Source organism: Sturnira hondurensis, unplaced genomic scaffold (genome assembly GCF_014824575.4).
Source record: "Sturnira hondurensis isolate 20B ecotype Veracruz unplaced genomic scaffold, ASM1482457v3 Scaffold0014384, whole genome shotgun sequence".
NCBI lineage: Eukaryota > Metazoa > Chordata > Mammalia > Chiroptera > Phyllostomidae > Sturnira > Sturnira hondurensis.
Genome location: NW_028087015.1, coordinates 42,412,576 through 42,433,327, shown reverse-complemented (window position 1 = coordinate 42,433,327; position 20,752 = coordinate 42,412,576). Strand labels below are relative to the sequence as shown.

The following is a 20,752-nucleotide window of genomic DNA, read 5'->3' as shown; positions in this document are numbered from 1 at the left end:
AAAAAAAAAATCACCGGAGTCCTGTGGTCCCACAACCTTTACAGCCAGGATATTCTCTTACCTTCCAGGGGAAGGGCAGGTCTGTGAGACTTTCAAAACCTGTGCTATCAAAGAAGGGGACCCAGTTAATGAGGGGGTTTTCCTTTAAGGCAAATATTCAAACCCAGTAGTCAACATGTGCTTTTCCTACGTTTTCTGGTAGAACACCTTGTTCCTGTTTATAAAAAACTAGAAACCCTCACTTTTTCCCATGGCATTGGCCTTTCACATAAATAAGACCTCATAGTGTGTTTTGCTAAGTCAGAAGCTGGATCTTCAGTTTCTAAAACAAATTTTCCGCTCACCTCAGTTTGTTTCTGCTCAGAAAGTATCTCCCCCCGCCACTGTGTGTACATGGGATGGTAATTTTGCATTGTTTAAAGGAGCCTCTTAATATATGGAACATCTGCATGTGTAAAATGCCTTTTTTAAAGGTAGAATTCAGAATATTAAACTTACTATTTTTCTTAAAATATTTTAAAAACCCATGTTTTTGTTCCTAAAGCCCTAATTCCTCTGTTATTGTCACCGAAGTCATTTCTCTACAGATTTTTACTAATAACAAAAGCAGGAAGGGAGTCTCAGGTCCCAAGGCCCCTCTCCACCCTTGCTGACCCCTCCACACCCGCACGCTGAGCTCGGCCCCCTGCCTGTGTGCCTGCTCTTGGCCAGCCCGCAGTTCGAGTTTGCTGCACCACTAGGAAGTCTTTCCTGGCACTTTCCCCTATTCTCTCCTGCCGGACACTGCCATCCTGCACGACTTTGTGTTCCCTGCGCAGGTGTCTGTATTAGGCCGCAAAGTCTTTGGGAGCGAACGACGCCTTCGTTGTCTTTGGGTGGAAGGCAGAAGAGCAAGTACATAACTATATGCTGTAGATAATTGTATGCCACCCATTAAGTCCTGAAAACACCATGAATTCTTAACTTGGCTTAGCAGGTAAATAGTGTAAGTAACTACATGGTCATTAGTATCACTTTTATATTAAAAATGTATTTAATTAAAAAAAGACACAACACCACCAAATTACATATTGCCAAATGGTAACATGAGTCTGATCTAAGCAATGAACACTAGCCTTTCCCCCTTCTGCTTACAAACTTCTCTTTTTATGCTTACGACACTTATTCTCATAGCCAGTTATATGGCGACGGTCTTCCGGAGAGAGGTTGTTTCTTATGAACAGGCCCTTGGTATTCATGACAACTCTGTGACCCTTGCAAATGACCAAACTCATAAAGACTATAAACATATAACGCACTCACAGAAGGTCAGTAAACGTGAACTGACCCCCGTGGACCATCTGATGTGACTTTGGGCAGGGCACGGTGAGGACTACTGCAGAGCCACGTGGGGAGGCAGCTATGCACAGTCAGCTGAGTGAGTCCCACGCCCCTGTGCACCTGGCTCAGGCGTGAGACGCATACATACCTGTGTCTCGGCTGAGACATCACTACAGGCCAGGGTCTTTCAAGCTTGAAACTATGCCCAGAAAATGTATGAACTGGAATGTTCTGATTTACATATTGCTTTTTCTAGCTTGTTGAACTGAGGCAGGAGACAGCCTAGGAAGAGCCCTGAGGCTGCATGGCTGTGACTGGCCAGCATCTAGCATCCTGGTTGCCAGGAAACACCTTTTACCACATAGGTACAAAAAACAGTAAACCGAGGCAGGGAGGAGGAAGGAGACATGTCTCACACGCTAACTGAGTAGTTCTGAGCCTGGTCTGATAATATTACCAGGTGTTCCAATATCACAAGAAACGGTATGTTAGCAAGAAAGAAGGGAAGTCCTTGAAATCCTAGGTAGCGTTTCCACTGTCTGGGAGAGAAGGCCTTGAAACTGCGCTTTCATCCCAGGGCCTGGAATGCGGGAGAGGGTCCCCAGTGTCCAGAGAAGCAGCTCACAAAACAGCTTTGGTTCATTGTCTACTCCTGGTCACTGTTTTATGAGTCTCTGGTGCTTATAGAAAGAGCCCATAAATAACTTTGGAAAGTGCCCCAATTTTAATTAACTGCCTCTTGTCATGTATTTGTTTTACAACCAGATGAACAAATGGAGTCTGGAGCAAGAGAAGGATTCGGGCTAACAGACCCCCACACATACCTGAGTTTGGGTAGTCACATTCCCCCAGGAGAGGGGGCACCGCGCTTACCCCTTAATCAATATGTAAGTTTTCTTTCTCCTATCCCACCAACCATGTACGTCCTCAGAACAAAGGACTCTCTCTCCTGGGGGGTTGGGGTACTCTTGGCTCTCGGCCACCAGACCTCTGGCCACTCAGCCTCAGGCTTGCCCAGGGGCTTGCCACCCTGGTCTTTGGCGACTCTTAACTTTTGTCACCTCGCTTTGCCCTGAAACTTTGCCTTTCACCCCTGACTCTAGCCAGTCTTGTTCTCTTCCCTGGGAATGGGTCACTAATAAACTGATTGCATGCTAATAGACTGGCTGATCTGTAATTCTTTACATGTGCGTGAAAGAAGAACCAGGTCTCTCCCGTTGACAAAACATTTCAGTGTCAGGACTCTTTGACACTTAAAAATGATTGTGAATCATAAAGGTTTGGTTTATTTGGATTATACATACTATGGCTATTTTCTATATTAGAAACTGAAACTGAGAATATTAAAAATGCTAACTTTAAAATTAAAATAAATTGATTTATGATAACATTCTAATTAAAATTATTGTGCTTTTCAAAACAATAAAATTATAGAAAAAAGAGGGACATTGTTTTACATTTTTGCGAATCTCTTTAATGTCTGGCTTAGTAGAACAAGGCTGTATTTTCACACCTGCTTCGGAACTCAGTCCATTAGGATGTGTTGTTTTGGTTGAAGTGTATGAACAAAATCTGGCCTCACACAGATACATATTGAGAAAAGGAAGGATATCTTCCTAGTTTTTTTCAGATAATTGTGGATGTTTTTTAATACCAACACTCAAACTCAGTAAGTGGTATTTTCTTAAAGGTTAGTTACAACGTGGAATCTGAAACCTATCAGTGAATCTTGTGGACTCTGTTACATTAGAATCCTCCATTCTGCCCTGGCTGGTGTAGTTCAGTGGATGAGCACGGGCCCGCGAACCAGAGGATCACGGTTCGATTCCCAGTCAGGGCACATACCTGGGTTGCAGGCCAGTTCCCAGTAGGGAACACATGAGAAGCAACCATGTATTAATGTTTCTCTCCCTCTCTCCTTTCCTTCCCCTCTAAAGATAAATAAATAAAATCTTAAAAAAAAAGAATCCTTCATTCCTCCATCTAGTACTCGAATGGATTATTTCCCTGTGTGCAATTTTGGTTATATCGTGTATGGGTCATTTGGAAAAGACTGGTTCACCAAGTTATGCAGATTTCCTAAATGTCTGCACCGTTTATTACGCAGTATAAAAAGAATCACTTGCTAATAGAATCACCACTGATCTCAACGGGGTGTCTTCAAAGATAGGGAAGCCATCAAATGTGTAGTTACACAAATTTTCCGAAATTCTAATTTTCCCTTGAAAGTTCACATTTTTTCCACTGGCAACAAATACTACCAATTGTTTTTCTTACAGTAATAAGCTTGCTTAATTTTTTTCAAGCAATGTTTGCTAAACATTTGCCAATGCAAACGTGAAGTACCATGTATCAGTAGTTCTTTCAGGCAACACTAGTGTGCCACCTGGTACTCCACGCAGAACACAGCGGGTTCTGGGGGCAACCTGCTGTTTCAGTGCTTTTTCTGAAGACCACCCTCAGCACCCACGGGGCTTTATGTGGATTTGCCACGTGTCGCGCTGAATGTTACAAAGGCTGAGCTGTAACAAGATCAGTCATTTCCCCAGCTTCATCGAGGGCACTCTTATGTGAAACTGGCTCTGCGCCACCGCCACCCCCCCCCCCTGCCTGCCGTGATGTTCAGAGGTGAAGAATTCAGTTGACTGCCAGTACCAGTCTGTGTTACTACCTCGGTCTGTGCCAAGGCGGCCTCAGTTTCCCCATCGTGGCTTTTGTACCATCAGGGCAAATCTCAACATGGTCAAGAACGGAAGTAACATTTTAGTACTACTATGAAAATAGCCTTGACCTTGCAGATCCCCTGACAGGGTGTTTGGGACCCTCAGGGATCCCTGGTTCACATTTTGAGAACAGCCACCCTCAGGAACCTGGCATAGTCCTTGTGCACAGTGGTTATTCCAATACCTGCTGGCTGCAGAAACGTGTGACTAGCTTGCATTTAGAATGCCTTGTTTGACTCAGCATCCAAACGCGTTTGTTTTACTACACCAAGTTGCAGAATAGATATCTAAATTAAAATGAGGCCACACACAGAGCCTCAAAGCCCAGTATTGTACTGCTCGGAGCTGCTGCAAATTTAGCTTTTCCTCTAATGGCAGCATCAGCCTCTTTCTCAGCCGTTCACTGAGTGGACAGGGCCCGGTGTCTCCAAAGCCATGCCAGCTGCTGGGCCTGATGTGATGCCTGGCCAGAAACCGCTGGGCTTGGCCGGGGCTGTGGCTGTGGTCAGACTGATTTAGAATTTGTTATATTGGGAGCGGTGCGATAATCCTGTTTTTCTTCTTGTTGTGTGCCATGTGGAATTTATCTCAGTGCCCAGTTCCCATGCACTTGGCAAGGAAGTGAGGAGGACAGAGGTCAGCCAGTACCATGCTCCTCACAGACTTCAAAACCGCTCAGCGCAGTTGTCCCTGGGTGTACTTGACGAAATATGCTTCCCGAAACCTCTAAAGGGCAAATTCCCTCCTAGAGTCACTTAAGAGTTTATTTTAATGAAGGTCTTGTGAGCAGTAGCAATTAAAATCATGGAAGAATATTTAGCCATAGCTCACTGTTGACCTTGATCATAACCCTTCCCATGTTTAGCCCAAAGTGGCTCAAGTACACAGTTTTGTTCTAAAGTTAAACTGGACACCCAGGATGACTAGGGGAAAGTCTTCCTTTCCTTCCAGACACTCCCATGTCAGCCCCAATGGAAGCGTCTGTGACTGGACAGAACTCTAAGACGATCTTCCACTGATCAGACTTCCTCAAATAAGAAACGATGGAGCACGTCGTGTGTGCACATGGTGCTAGGTCCAAAGGAAGTCCACAGACAAGAGGGCTGTTAGAATAAAAAGAAGACAATTGAGAAGATTTAAAGTGTGGCGTGCCACAACACCTTACCATTTTCCATTGGGTCTCATTTATTTCTTTGTATTGCAGCTCGTACTCCAGGACGATCCATCCTTTCTGAACGTCTGCGTTGGATGGTGGTTCCCATCTCACTTGTATATCCGCATGAATGCCCGTTAAACTGATGTTCAGTAGAGTCCAGTTGAGGCCAGTGGGTGGGTCTGGTTGTACTGTGCATTTCAAACGAGAATTAGTACACAGAGACACACAGCTGCATAGTAATGGAAGGCTTTCTTCCGAAGAGACCACATTACTTTGTACATTTTTATCACTCATACTCTTTCTTCTTCTAATATTCCTATCAGTATATTCTCACTTTGTAAGAGAGTATCATTTTTTAACTTAAGGATGATCTGTGTTTACCTCTAAAAAAGCCCCTGCAAAAATTGCTTTTCGAGCCTAAAGTCTGATCTATAACTTTTCTTAAAGATCACTTACATTTTACATTTCTTCCAGCTGTGATAGAATGAATGCTCTGGGACTTGAGCAAGGAATTCATTTTAACTAAGGAACAGAGAGTCAGACAGCCCTGTGGCAGTTAAACATGTGGCCATTTTGGAACCAGGGCTAGAGAAATCTTTTGTCTTCCAAGCTGTTCATGACCTGGGCAAGGACCTCATCTCACTCATTTCCGTGCTGCTACTGGCACAGTCCTTCCCCACACTCAGCAGTTGCTCCTGGGCTTGGTGTCCTCTCAGCCACATGGGATCTTCAGACCTAAGAAGGGAGGCATCACACTGCTCTCTCTCAAAGGGTTTTCTCTCACTTAATTGCATGGGAGTGATGGGCAATAGAGTTCTGCTTGGTTTCTGCTGATCTACCTACATTCCCAGGTACAACTGTTGACCACAAAGACCACAATTTCCCAAAGGCTGATGAAGAGAAAGATGGATTCCAAAGCTAGGAACTGTATCTAAATTTATATTTTAGGGAGTTCCCAATACATTACTGCTGTTTGGTCTCAGTACTAAGGTTTTTAAAAATTATATGCAAATGCACAGTAAAATTTACTTTCTTTTCTATGATATGGAGGTCACCTGGAATGGGGCAAAGTCTGTGTCCCCAGGGTTGATCAGAGATAAGCCTACAAATACACACTGTGAGGAGCCCTTACTGGCTGTTAAAATCCAGGGCCAAACCGGGGAGCTCTTCCTGTCAACCGAAGTCGAAACACTATGGAGGGGCATGTTGTTGACCACTGTGATCACAGTGAGTACCACTTCTTAAAAAACAACAGGGACAGTCCAAATTTGACTCATCATGATTACATCTGGGAAATGAAATTGGAATGATTTGACTTCCGGTCAAGATGGAGGCATAGGTAAACATGCCTCGAATCCTTGCACAACTGCAGCAACAAATTACAACTAGACTATAAAACAAATATTACCCAGAAATGTCAGAAAATGAAGCTGTGTGAAAGTCTGACAACCAAGGATCTAAAGAAGCCACATTCAGCCAGATGGGTAGCAGGGGCAGGGACACGGAGACACAGAGAGAGGCATGGAGTTGCAGAATGTTTGGTCCCATGTCCACCTGTGGTGGATGAAAATTGGGAGGGATACCTTGGGAGCAAGGGATCCCAGCCCCAGACTGGACCACCCAGCCCAGGGTTCCAGCACCCAGGCACTAGTGGGAAGGGCACCAATGGCAGAAATTGAGGTGACTGGCATTAGGGCAAGTGCCAGGAGATGGCATCCTCCTGGGCAAAACTCTAGACGTCAGGCACTGGCATTGTCCCCTCTCTGAGCTCTCCCCCACACAGAGCCACAGAGCAGTGACGCAGGTTGCCCTGCCCTGACAATTACCTAAGGCCCCACCCTATACAACTTACAGCTGTGCTTTTCCATGATAGGCCACACTACTAAGACAGGGAATCAAAGCAGCTCTAACTAACACATAGAAGCAAACACAGAGAGGTTGCTAAAATGCAGAGACAAAGAAATATAGCCCAAATGGAAGAAAAGAACAAAACTCCAGAAAAAAGAACTCAATGAAATGGAGATAAGGGACCTATCAGTAGCACAGTTCAAAACACTGGTTGTCAGGTTGCTCCAGGAACTCAATGGGTACTTCCATAGCATAAAAAAGACCCAGGCAGAAACAAAGGTTACATTAAGTGAAATAATGAAAAATCTACAGGCAACCAACTGTGGAGGGGATGAAGCTGAGAATCAAGTCAAAGATTTGGAACATAAAGAAGAAAAAAACATTCAATCAGAACAGTGAGAAGAAAAAAGAATTTAAAAAGTGAGAATAGGCTAAGGAACCTCTGGGACATCTTCACATGTACTAATATCCAAATCATAGAGGTACCAGAAAGAGAAGAGTAAGAGCAAGAGATTGAAAACTTATTTGAAAAAATAATGAAAAAAAAACTTTCCTAATTTGGTGAAGGAAATAAACACACAAGTCCTAGAAGCACAGAGTTCCAAGCAAGATGGACCCAAGGAAGACCACACCAAGACACATCACAATTAAAATTATGGTTAAAGGTTAAAAGTTAAAGATAAAGAGAGAATCTTAAAAGCAGCAAGAGGAAAGCAGAGAGTTACCTACAAGGGATTTCCCATAAGACTGTCAGCTGATTTCTCAAAAGAAATTTTGCAGGCTAGAAGAGACTGGCAAGAAGTATTCAAAGTGATGAAAAGCAAGGACCTGTAACCAAGATTACTCTGTGCAGCGAAGCTATCATTTAAAGGGGAGATTAAGTGCTTTCCAGACAAGATAAAACTAAAGGAGTTCATCATCACCAAGCCATTATTATATGAAATATTAAAGTGACTTATACAAGAAAAAGATCAAAACTATGAACATTAAAATGGCAGTAAATTCACATCCATCAAAAACTGAATCTAAAAAACAAACTAAGCAAACAAGCAGAACAGAAACAGACATGGAGATCATTTGGAGGGTTATCAGTTGGAAGGGGGAAGGGGGAGAATGGGGGAAAAGTACAGGGAATAAGAAGCATAATTGGTAGGCACAATATAGACAGAGGCATGTTAAGAACAGTATAGGAAATAGAGAAGCCAAAGAACTTACATGCATGACCCATGGACATGAACTAAGGGGAAGATTGCTGGAGGGAATGGGGGTATTGGTTGGAAGGGGGAAAAGGGGGAAATATTGGGACAACTATAATAGTGTGATTAATAAAATATATTTTTAAAAAGAAATTGGAGTGATCTGTAAAATAGCTAAGCTACAAATGCCACATATTGACAGGAACAGCCCTCTTTTCTAGATCTGCTACAATTATTTATTATTTATTGCTTATTGCTATTACTCATTAATACCTAGGACTCCCGACTTGACTGTATCTTACTCATCCTGCAGCCACCACACCTGGACACAGTGCAGAACAGCGCCTGGCTCATGGCAGGCACTCAGTGACAGCCAGGTGCAGGAGTGGGGCTGGCAGGTGGCAGAGACAGGCTCAGAACCTGGGTCTTGACCCAGTATTCTTACTATTACTTATTGAGTCACTGAACAGCTGCACCCATAGGTGTCAGGATATCTCCACAGTATCTCTCAACTAGGCAGTGGGGTTCTCTTTTGCACTTGTTCGGTTTTCTCAGTCTTCACCCTCAAAGTTAGGCTATCAGATCTACTTCTCCCGTCTGCAGCTTCTAGCCCCTTTCTGTCTCTTTCAGTCTCAGATGCCTGGAAAACCACACACAAGGACCTCCCATCCGAGAGAAGCTCTAGGGAATTCCTCTACGAAGCAACTGAGCCTCTGTGGGTAGATGTGAGGAACCAGTGCCAGCTACTCGAAGTCCCTCTTTGATTTTTTCTGTTTAGTTGTTTATACTATTACGGTTTAAACATGAACATTCCAATTATAGCTGTCTGTTTTCCTTTGTTCCATTTCCTCTGCGTCCACATGTTGGGCAAGGCATGAGCTGTTTGGATCTTTCATTTAGTTCACTGAGCTGATTATCTCCAGCGCTTGTCTTCAGATTTTATAAACATGCCTTTGAACTGATTTTGGCTGTTTTGGAAATGTAAAATCCCAGAGTGATTGTGCTTTGCGATAAAGGAAACCTAAGCATCTATTAGAGCATTGATAGAGATCAAGGCCAACATATTTCGGTAGTGAGGACTCTAATAATCACACCAAATAATTAGAAGAGAAGGACACTTCGGGGCACCCTGAGTCTGCCCCTGCAGTGGCACTTAGGAACACAATCCAGTTTGAAGACCTCCCCCAGGAAGACTGCACCAGGCTCCCCCTCTTTTCTTTATGGCATTTACCGCCACATTTGTTTTCCTTAGAGCCCACTTAGGTCCCCCTGCCCTTGGCCTCTTGTTCAGCAGCCCCCCTCATGCCCTGTCAAGCTGACTTCCATCTGCCCCTCGGGCACAATGACAAAGGCTTCCTGCTCGAATACACCTGGGCCTTGAGACTTCCCGCTTAGTTCCTCTAAGGCCATGGCAAGGGAAACACAAACCTGTGATTTACCTATTTCCTCAACGGAGAAGCACTTCTGGTCCACAGTCCCACCACGGCTCGTGAGCTTGATGCAGTAGGGCGTCCAGATGGAGGTATAGGATGCGTTAAAGTAACAGCTGTTTTCTCCAGCAGTGACGTAGTCAGGGCATTCTTTCCATTCTTGAGTCCATTCTTGAGTCCATTCTTTCGTGTTCCTGAAGGGGAGGGTAAAAAAGGATGAACTCACCCCAAAGCAGGCCATAGGTGGAGTCAAAGCGAGGTGCTTGGCAGTCAGAGTCAATAAACCGAAACACAGACATTTACGAGCAAATGTGCCCGGGGAAGTCTCACGTTTGTGGGTTCCGTCAGGGTCTGCAGACCGAGTCGGGGCTGTCTGGTACTTCTGCCAACTGGAGAACCACCTGCTCACTGACTGCGTGTGACAGGCCGGCTCCTAAATGAACTTGACTCATTGGTAGGCACCCTATTATCCACATTCTACCAATGAGGCTTAGGGAGGTTGAACAAGGGCCTTTGTTAAAAATGACAGACAGTAAACTCCCAAACTGCAGAGGTTCCCAGAGTGGTGAGTCTCTAGACCCAGGTGAGCCTCCAGCTCACGGTGGGAGGGACTAAGGCACGCTGCTGGTGTCCAGGCTGAGTGACACTGATGTACAGGTGGCCTTGAGGTGGAAGTCGGTCACCACCCTACTCCGAACCACTGTATGGTGTGTCTGCCTCCCCACAGGCTTCCTGTGCTTGGGGGAATTTTCCTCACACCCCGAACTCTTCCTCACACTTCTGTTTTTTTCCTTAATTATATGAAGAGCCAGGAGAATGTTTCAAACATGCAGGACACCCCAGGGATATGTATGAAATGTGAAATCCCAGCCTTTCCTTCCCAACCCCTGTAAGAGACGAAAGGCATGAACCCAGAAATTCAAAACTCTCACCAAACCCAGGAAGAATTTTTCTTTTCTATTTTGTAGCTAGACATGGACACTTAATTATAGGATACAGAAATAAAAAAATAAGCATGGGCTGAAGTGAATCAACACGCTTGCTTACGAGTTCCTTTTTGGTTTTTCTACAGAGAACGAGTTCCTCTCTTCCTGGATCTCGGATCAGATAAAAACAAATAGGAATCCCGGCAGGTAGAGGGACACCCGGGGAGCACGGGGCTCAACAGACCAGCTGCGTGTCCACAGTGACGTCCCGCCCTAGTTATTCGCCTCTGCCCTGCTCTACAGAATGTGTCGTCTGCGAAGGTGACTTTGAACTACAGCAGGGTGTGCGCTGAATGGAAAGGAGATGCCAGGACGGTCACCGGGGAAGGAAGCCAGAGTTTAGGGAAAGGCAGTTCCCTGGTCTGTTGCCATGGGGACCTGAACAAAAATGCAGAGCAATCAAGAGATCCAGCACTCTGAGTCAAGTTCAAGCACCCCACCCCTGCAACCCCCGAGCAGAAACAGAGCAAACATGGGATAGAATGTGACACGGCTCTGCCAAGTCCCATCTGTCTGAGTGGTGAATCCAGCAAGCCATCTTCGGGAGCCTGCTCTGTAAGCGCCATGTAAGCAGTGTATCCAGCATTAGCACTGCGAAGATACAATTGATGTCAAGATTTGGTTCCTACCTTCGGGCTAGAAAAAGGCTCAGAAATTACAATCTCAGGATTTTTTTGTTTCCTGCACGCAGTCCGTTGATATTTAGGAAGCATTAATTACATATAAAACCCTGTGCTAGGCATTACGAAGGATTCACGTGCGTCAGGAATTACTCTGGACTTAGGGGTATGATGGAGAAACTAGTATAAGGCAGTGTGAATAAGTGCTTCCAGATGGTGCTCATTATGCTCCCTAAGAGTTCAGAAGGGGCAAGGATTGTCCTGGTGGTTCACGGAAGGATTCAAGGTGGAGGTGGTGTTTCTGGCGATCTTGAAGGATCCATGAAGTTGAGCAGATGGCAACAGGGAAAAGGAAAGGAAGGAACAGAGTGGCCAAAGACACTGAGGTAAAGAAGTATGTGTCCGAGTGTGGTGAGTGGAGCGGCAGGCCATGGGATACTGGGGAAGGCCTTCTCAAATTAGAATTGCTGCCTGGGTGGAGTGACTCCTTGTTTGCTTATCATTCACCAGGCGATCTGCTTGAGAAGAGGGTTTATGAGTCAAGGAGATGTAAGGCCAGGTAACCTGTGTCGGAGGAAACAGGCAGTGGGAATGACCCTGTGCAGGCCCGGGTCAGGGACCGGCAGGCCGGCTCGCCCGGGGGAGGGCAGGGACGACGTAAGCTCCCTCTGGGGACTGTGGGAAAGGCAGGGGCCAGGGGGAGACACACATGACCTTCTTTCCAGCTGTTTCTCAGGAAGAAACTTGTGCAATATCGGGAGATCCTTGGGATAACCGTTCATCAGCTGTTGGGAGAAACTTAAATTCAAGTGGCAGAAACACCAGGGGCCAAGGCAGGGAAGTGTTGATTAAATCCTGGCTAAGGTTCATAAAATCTAAGTCGCATACCCCTGGATGAGAGGAAGATACCTCCCTGATGGGAAAAAATGTGGGTAGAGAGGAGAAGCAAGGGTAAATTGTGTGTGTGTCCACTTACAGTAGGAAACAGATTTAAAAATGTTAGGAATAGGCGGGTCATTGAATACGCTTTATTTTATCCTGAGTCTCAAAGTAAATAAGAGTACATTACAGAGGATGGTTTAACAGGCCAGCCCAGGGAATGTGGCTTTCACATGATACTGGAGGGCACAGCACAGGTATTCAGCACAGCTGATAGTGTTAAAGTTTGTATCAAAGGTGGGCCAGTGCTGACCAGGTCTCGCTTTGTTCCAGAGAGGTGAGCTCTGTGTGTTTCTCAGTTTCTCAGTGTTGGCAGGTCATACCCTGTCCCCCATGGGGACTCCACAAAAAAAAACCCGTTTAGATGATTCCTATTAGCTTCAGACAACAAATGACTGAAGAAAGCTCTCACTGATGTAGGAAGGACCTGGAAGAGCCAAGTTCAGAACACAATTCCCAACTCCTCCCTCATTATTTATGTTACATTTTAAATAAACATATAACATTTATTTATCAAAAGCCAGTGGACTGACGAAATAGACACTCTGTCTCCTGCCTTCACAGGGATGAGTGTCTATAAGATGCTCCCCTCTTATTCCCCAGGTAAGTGCTCTGGGTCACTCCCAGTCTGTCTCGTGAAATAGGAGCGAGGACTAGAGATGAGCAACAAAAATCAGAAGAAAGGGCAGGAGAGATGCTTTCCATTGATAGGTAACCAATTGGGGAAAAAAGGAAATAAAACATCATTTATGTTTTAAGGGTGACTGTTTTCATTACATGCAAATCATGTGCTTTAGGTTTAAAACATATCCTTTTCCTTAGAAAAAGAAAACAAAGTAACAATGTTCTCTGTCCCTTCTAATTTCTCCCACAAGCTGGCATGGAAAAGAAACTTCTTTTTAAAAGGCCAGGATAACTTGTGGAGAGGGGTGAGTGGCGGGGCTGGCAGACGTGGGGGATACAGCCTTAGGGACTGGGTGCACACCCACTTGCTTTGAAAACGAGGCATCTGCGGGCAAGGAGTGGAGTTCGCAGCATCTCCGACAGGCTCCTGGAACTGCATTTGCTGTGCCTGTGATTTGCATTCATGCCGAGACCCCTCCAAGCACAGAGGCTGAATGTGGCCCAGTCTCCAACACAGGGGACAGAGACTGGTCCAAATGGGCTGCCCTCCTCCAGCTCACCTGGCCGGGAGTGGTGCCAGCCCAGCACGTGGCTGCCTCTGGGTCTGTCCTGTTGACAGCCAGCCAGAGGTGCTGAGGTGACCCTGTCCCTTCATCACCAAGCCAGGCCCCTCCATTGCTCTGGGTCTGGATGAAATCCTGTCATCACTTTATTTGTGTGTGGGTGGGGGGGTCACAATTCTGTGGTTTCAGAAGCTGCCAGGGAACCAAATTCTGAGAGATGGTGACAAGTCACAGAGTAAATGGGTATTGTCCTTTCTGTGTAAGTGCACAAGGTCAAGTCTAGCACACATCCGTGCACTGCGTGGGGCAGTCTGGTCCTGATAGGACACATCTAGCCCTCTGCTTCTGCCCTTCGTAGACAGACTGGGTAGGGGCTTGTGCTGTTTTGGTGGAGACAGTCAAATTAATTACATTTTATAGGGGAAAAATGACCCCACAAAAGGCTGATTTTAGCCAATTTAGATTGGCACTAATTGTGAGACTGTACTTTGGGGGTTTGAGAAGGTGACAGTTTTTTCCCCTGAGGCCCAAACTAATGACCTCCTTTTGCACCTGTCCGAGATTTCCTCCCACCTGGCCATGCTTCCAGTGGCATCTCTGTTGACAAAGAGCCTGGGCTTGGACCAGAGATGCTGAAGGCCTGGGTCGGGCAGAGGAGTCTCGGAGGCCAAGGTCGGGGGCTCTGGAGCATCAGCGTAGGGGACAGATGTGATCTGTGATGGCTTCACACCTGGGGATTTATCTTTCTGCCCAGTTTAAATTTGGTGAATACTAGGGAGGCACAAACCTATTTTTGTAAAGTGGGCCCAGCTCCGTGGTTACTCGGGTTGCTTTTCGTCAGCTGGGCCTGGGCAGGCACCCCCTCCGTTTTGACCGAGCTGGCTCTAGGGTGCCGAAGCCTAATGTGGGGACTGAACCCAGTAATCCTGTTCTCCATTTAACAGTCAATCAACAGACACTCAAAAGTGTTACCAAACATTTTTGCTTCCTGTCCAAAATACAAACCCGCTTTGTCTACTGACCCTACTTCTCTGCAGTGTCAGCGCGTGCACACACACACACACACACACACACACACGTGCATTTGGGACCCAGCTGTCTCATCCTTATGTGCCCTTTGGGGAACTGCCAAGAGACCAATCTCACACCTGGAAGGCAGGTAAGGCCAGTCCTGGTGGTGAACTCCGAGTATATCTTATTTGCCAATCAAGCACCCAGCTCTGCATGAAAGATGTTCTTATAGGATATAAAGACTCAAAATCAGTTTTGTAGCCCTGAACTGAAATTTTACATCATTATTATTTTACATTATTATTGTACTACCAATAATAAAAGAGGCAGTTGCCATGGATTGTGTATTTACTGTGTGCTAAGCACTATGCTAAGTGATTTTCACGTGTCAGCTAATAAATCTTCACTGGAGGCCACCAGGCAAGGTCCATTAGCTCCATTTTGCAAATGAGGCAGCTGAGTTGTGGACAGACGGGCTCATCGGCTCCGTGAGTGATGTCAGAGCCAGGCCCAAACGCAGGTTTGTCGGCCCTGAGTGCGTGTCCTTTACTGATCGCTGTATCATCCGTCCCTCTCCCGCTCCCGTACGGGGTGGACAGCATCACCTGGGGACCGCTCAACACCACCAGCCTAGAAGAAAGGGTCTGTGCTGACTCTGTATCTTGCTCAGGCCTTCCTTGGGGTTTGGGAAGAAAAAAGGAGACCATATAGTGTGTAAGTCCCAGATTTTAAAAAAGCCCAAAGGCACAACATGTAAAGTAAAGACATGGAAATAATGTTGGGTGAAATAAAAGGCTTGGGTGCTGACTATACTAAGAGATCTTTGCTTCACTCTTTCCCTGTTATATTGAAGGACTGCTGGTAAAATGGATAGAAAAGTACTATAGTCCGTTATTGAACTATTTAATTTAACAGGAATGCAGTCTATTTTCTATGTAGAAACCAAACTGAGTCTTTTAAAACATACATCTTTTCAATGCATGGTTGCTTCTTGTGCACTCCCTACTGGCAACCTGGCCTGCAACCCAAGCATATGTCCTGACTGGCAATCGAACCGGAAAATGTACATCTTTTCAAAAAACCCCTATGACTTCCCACTACAGACAAAGGGACATTCAAAGCCCACCCGCAGCCTACAGGTCCATCCCAGTCTGGCCTGGCCAACTCTCCCACCCCTTCTCAGAGCACTCCCCTGTGCCGCCCTGCACCATGGCACTGGCCGCCTGCTTTCTGCAACCTGCCAAGTCGGCCTCAGGGCCTTTGCACTTGCACCTTCCCCAGACACTCTCATGGCCTCTTGCAGTTCATGCTGTCACTGCCCTGAGGTACCACGTAAAAGAGGCCTCCTATGACTTTCTCGTGTGAAATATCACCAAACTCCCTGTACACACACTCACTCTTCACACACTCATGCACTCAGACTTCCATACACTGACCCTCAGACACTTTCATGCATACACACGTATTCACACAGAGTGCTGACACACTATCCTCTTTCTGGCTTAACTTTTTTTGATGAACCACATTACCAGCTGACATTTTACTTTTTAATTTTTTAATGTCTGTCTTCCCTCATTGAAGATGATTCTCTGTGAGACCAGGGACCTCATCTTTTTGTAATCACCGCTGTACCTTGGTCCCTAAAATAGTACCCAACACAGAGAGCAAGGGCCTCCTCCTTAATATTTTTTGAATGAATCAATGCATGGATCCACGTAGGCCATCCGTTCCTACTGCTGCACGGGACTAGCACACCTCAGTCAGAGGGTCTAGGAGACAAAGATCAGAAAGGCAGGGGCCGCACCTTCTAATATAGAACAGTTGCGTGAGTCCTGGGCTCTCGGAGCCGCGATGGCCCCCATCTGTCCAGTGGCATGAAAAAGTCTCTAGTTCGGGTGAACGGCACTTGGTGAGTTTAGGCTTTTCAGAAGAATCTGCAGAATAAAGGGAAAAGGCAAGGCATGAGATCCGGGGGGTAACATATGGCCTTCATGAGACTCATATTTAAAGTGCTAGAGAAAAAGCACTTGTTCTAGAAATGCTATTTTCCTAAATCACAGTTTCAGAGCTTGTGGCTGGCTGGTCAGTTCTTTCTCTGCCAGCCCTTGATTCCAGGGACAAAGTGCTTTGTCTTGATCTCAAACATTATTCTTTAGAGCCTATTTAAGGAACAATAACTGGGGGGGGGGTTGAGGATTTGGGAGCAGGTCGTTTACCTGGAAGGTGACCCCAGGACCTAGAAATGAGGGGTAAGGGGTAAAGGGTAAAGGTTGAGGAAGGGGAGGGAGTACAGTTAATAACATGTATGCTGTTCAGCTGGTTATCACAGTGGCCCTCTGGGGCCCCAGAGAAGCCCCTCTGAGGTCCTGCGTAGAGTGTGTCTTATCTACCAACTCCCATCGCCCACTGGCTGAAGGATGCCCTGCTGGTGGGTATTAATGCCCATGAACTTCTGGGCTGCACCTGCATGTGGGCTAAGTCCTCACCTGACTACTGAGAAACCAAGGCAGGCATCTGAAGTGTGCCCAGCCAGGTGCAATGGTGACAACTGCCTACCACGTTGGCTGCATTGACATCAGGTGGGCCACAGCACCCACAACAGGGCCTCTTATCTTTTTATAAATTTTTAAATAAAAAGCCACTATGTTTGCATTCTTTTAAAAGATTCAGCCAGTAAACTCATTAAACAGATGTTGGCACTAAACAATGATGCACACATAGTCATTGGTTCTATTTTGGGAAGTGGCAAATGCCCCCTATAGGTTACGGTATCAGCCCAAACCCTCTGCATCCGTGATGTCTGCAGCTATGGACAAGTCTGGGACGAGTGTGGGAGACAAGTCTGGGGCACACCGATTTTCACATGTCAAATTCACCCATGCTCATTTTGGTAATGGTAAGTTTCTTTCCTTTTTTTTGCTCCTTATCTGATTAGTCTTCAGGTCAACTGTAAACTTAATGTATTTGTTTTCTGACCTAAAACTCTCAGGCTTGGGCACTAGGGAGGCTCTCAATCTTAAAGTATCTTTATAAATACTTCAAAACTTGGTTTAAAAATAGTATACAAACAAACACTTAAAAGTTCCTGCCTCCAAGTTCCGGCTACATATCTGGTGTTCTGAACCAAACATGGCTCTGTTTCCTCTGTCAACAACCTCCTAAGGAATGTAAAGCTATAAGCCTTCTAAACAAATCCATCTTTCAGCCATCCACTCAGCAAACACTTATTAAAACTTCCACATGGTGCTAGGTCAGTCCTGAGAACAGTGCAGGAAGAGAACCAGATACCGTCCTGGTCCTGGGGGAGATTCCATTCCAGTGGGCACTGAGGGAGGTGGGACCCCAAGCAGGGCCACTGAGATGACCAGGTTGGGGAATGGGCCCCTCTTCCTTCCACCCACAGCCAGACTGACACAGCAAAGAAGCCCAGGTTCAGAAAGCATGTCCTGATGTTAGACACTGAGTACCCTGCACCGTCCGCCCACGAGACGCACATCTGCAGGAAACCCTGGGCTGCAGATGGGTCCTTTGCCCTGGGAGCATGCATCGAGAGTGGGAGAATCATTGCCTCAATAAAATTCCACGTTCATACCATTGCCGAAATATCCCCCCTCGTGTATGAACCAAGGCATTTGTAACAGTGTGGGACATGGGTGGGGACTGCCTTGGTACCAGGGGCAGGCAGGCAGCCCAGTCTGGCTGCTCAGCACAGAAGGATGCCTCCTAGAACCCACCGGGCAGGAGCTGGCGTGCGCTCTTACAGATGGGTACACGGGTACGGTGGAAATTGTGTGTGCTTCATTAGGCAGCACTGATCGCGCACAGAGGACCTGGATGAGTTCCTTTTTTTAATGAGCTGAAGCACTGAAAGGGCTATTTTTTGGTTCTTCCAGGAAACCAGTGATTAGTAAAACATATTTAAAGCACAACTATTTTAATGCCTGCAGGTCTGAGGAGAGAATACGTCACATGCTAATGATTCTTCCACAGGGAAGGTAAGAAGGGAAGGTGCTCAGAGGGAAGGGGCTGGGGGGCTGGGGGACAAGGGGAAGGGACTGAGAAGTACAGGTTGGCAGTTTCAGAGCGGTCATGGTCATCGGAGGGGCAGCCTGGGAAACTGGGTCAATGCTATTATTGTGATGACTATGTGTGGTGCCAGGTGGGGCCCAGAAGTATCGGGGGTACACGTTCTAAAGTATTTGATTGTCTAACCTCTGGTGCTGTACCCCTGAAACTAATACAAAATAATACTGAATGTCAATGGTAATTGAAAAATAAAATTAAAAGAGAAAGAGAAAGTACAGAGTATTATAAATTGAGAGATTTGTGTGGTAGTCCTGGCTCTGGCTCTCTCTGGCCTCGGTCTCCCAGAAGCCACTGGTTAGCACAGAAGGAAGAACAGGAGCAGGTGAAGGGGGAGGGGAAGGTGGGAGGAATGGCTGACCTGCAGAGCCCCGGTGGAGCCTGGTGGCACCAGCAGCCACCTGCCCCCAGAGGGAAGACTCTCGGACCACCTGTTGTCAGCAGCTCTGCACACCTGCAGTCCCCCCGTGTGGGGGAGGGGCTTAAAGAAAAAACGTCGCCCTCTGCCCTCGACTAGAGAGTGACTCAACGCCAGCAGCTGAGCAGCAGTGGACAAACGAAGAGGGAAGGAAGAAAATGAAACAATAATTCTTAACACGATTAAGAATTACATCTTATAGGGATATCCTAAGAAAAACAATTCTGGAGAATAAATGAACTTGAAACATGAGTTTAATCCTAGACAAGGAAAGAACGGATAAGATCAGACCAGAGTACGAGGCGATAGGTGCGTGAAGATGAAGGGGGCACTTTTTGGCAGATCTGGGTTCTGCTAAGAAATCTGCGCTTGCAGCCAGTCACTCAGGGGTGGGTTTGGGAGAGCGGCCACAGCAGGCTCAGTTGCCCCTCAGTCAAGTGGTCACTGTGAATGCAAGCCAGGGCAAGGAAACGCTGCAGGTTGCCGTGGCTTCCCTACATCTTGAAGACGGCAGGAGCACACGGGCCCCAGCTCAGGGTGGAGACACCGCCCTGTGCCTCCCACAAACAGTACACAAGAGGTGGTGATCTCGCCCGTTGGTCCACTTCGCCTGCTCAGGCTTCCTGTGAAAACTCTGGGTGACTGAGTAGCCTCAATGTATCAGGGAGTGAAAAGCATCTTAGTACATAGCCCCTGTAATTGGGTAAAGCAACAGGATAGAACAGAACATTCATGATCCCGGAAGGTTTGGTGGGAGAAAACGTGAAATTGTAAGTCTGTTGTCTCGGAAAGAGGTCCCTGCACTATGCGCAGCTGATTTTCCGAGTCCCCGTCTCAGGCAATGGCCAGGTAAGGGAGAACAAGGCAGCAATGGTAGCTACGACTTCGGGAGAGTCTGACCACATGCCAGGAGCTGTCCGCACATGATACGTACCAACTCCTTTAACTCATACAACCACGGAACGAGGCAGGCACTGCTATTCTTGCCACTGTAGAGATGGGAATACCGAGGTACGGAAGGAAAATAACTTGCCTGAGTTCACCGGGGTGCACCAATGCCAACCAGGCTGCCCTGATGCCAACCGGGCTGCCTGCTTCAGAGCCTCATCTCAGCTACCGCACTAGTAACTTTCAAAGTTGGAGGGTGCCGCCCGGGAAGAAACCACAACCTGGTGTGCACGTGTTCATTTATGTGATATGTCTAAAAATAAAATATCGCAAAACATACGGACTCTTAATGCCTGCAATGAACTGTGATCTATTCTCTCTCAGTTTCTAAGCGATGCAGCTCACAATCCGGGAAATGGATCTGCCGATGGGTCACCATTTTTGGTTTGAAAACCATGGCACCCAAAGCTCTCCCGCCTGTCAGAAAGCTGAAGATGGTACACACAGCGCCCTCAACGCGAGGCAGGAACACCTCACACGCCTGGCACATTATGAGATGCTCCGCAGCACTGGGTTTTCCAGGTACCCGAATCTCACTGTTGAAATTATTTTTCCCAAAGTATATTTTAAGATTTTTTACATCATTAAAAAATTCTGTCCAATGTCACATGATCTTTTCAATGGCTCTGCATAGGGATCAGGGATTGTTATGTGGAATTCCGTGGAAGCGGGCCTAGGGCTGGCGGGGGAGGCTGGCCTCTTCTTGCCCTTACGCTAAGTAGCTTCTCTGCTTTGCTAGTGATAGTCATGCTCTCACTTGGGCTTCATTTAATTCACAAGTAGTCCCTTCCCTGGAATGACACAATGTATTAAAAATAATAACAGTTCCTCATCTTGAGAGTTGCCTTGACAACTGACAAAAGTGACCAGGAAATAACCTGGGAACA

At 46.5% G+C, this 20,752-nt stretch overlaps 1 protein-coding gene and 1 long non-coding RNA gene across 4 annotated transcripts in view; one reads left to right on the top strand and one right to left on the bottom strand.

Annotated features, from left to right (window-relative positions):
• The window catches only part of GHR (growth hormone receptor), a 218,056-nt gene that overhangs the window by 9,268 nt on the left and 188,036 nt on the right, over nucleotides 1–20,752 (bottom strand). For all 3 annotated transcript variants that reach the window (XM_037063239.1, XM_037063241.1, XM_037063240.1), the window contains 3 exons: nucleotides 16,221–16,350; nucleotides 9,683–9,867; nucleotides 5,209–5,387 (listed from right to left, as the gene is read on the bottom strand). In XM_037063239.1, coding sequence (XP_036919134.1) covers nucleotides 5,209–5,387; nucleotides 9,683–9,867; nucleotides 16,221–16,350 — 494 coding nt within the window. The remainder of the gene's footprint in view (nucleotides 1–5,208; nucleotides 5,388–9,682; nucleotides 9,868–16,220; nucleotides 16,351–20,752) is intronic.
• On the top strand, nucleotides 1,760–17,845 carry LOC118998819 (uncharacterized). Its single transcript, XR_005068957.1, has 3 exons — nucleotides 1,760–1,924; nucleotides 17,701–17,705; nucleotides 17,834–17,845. It is a non-coding gene; the product is annotated as an uncharacterized LOC118998819 (long non-coding RNA).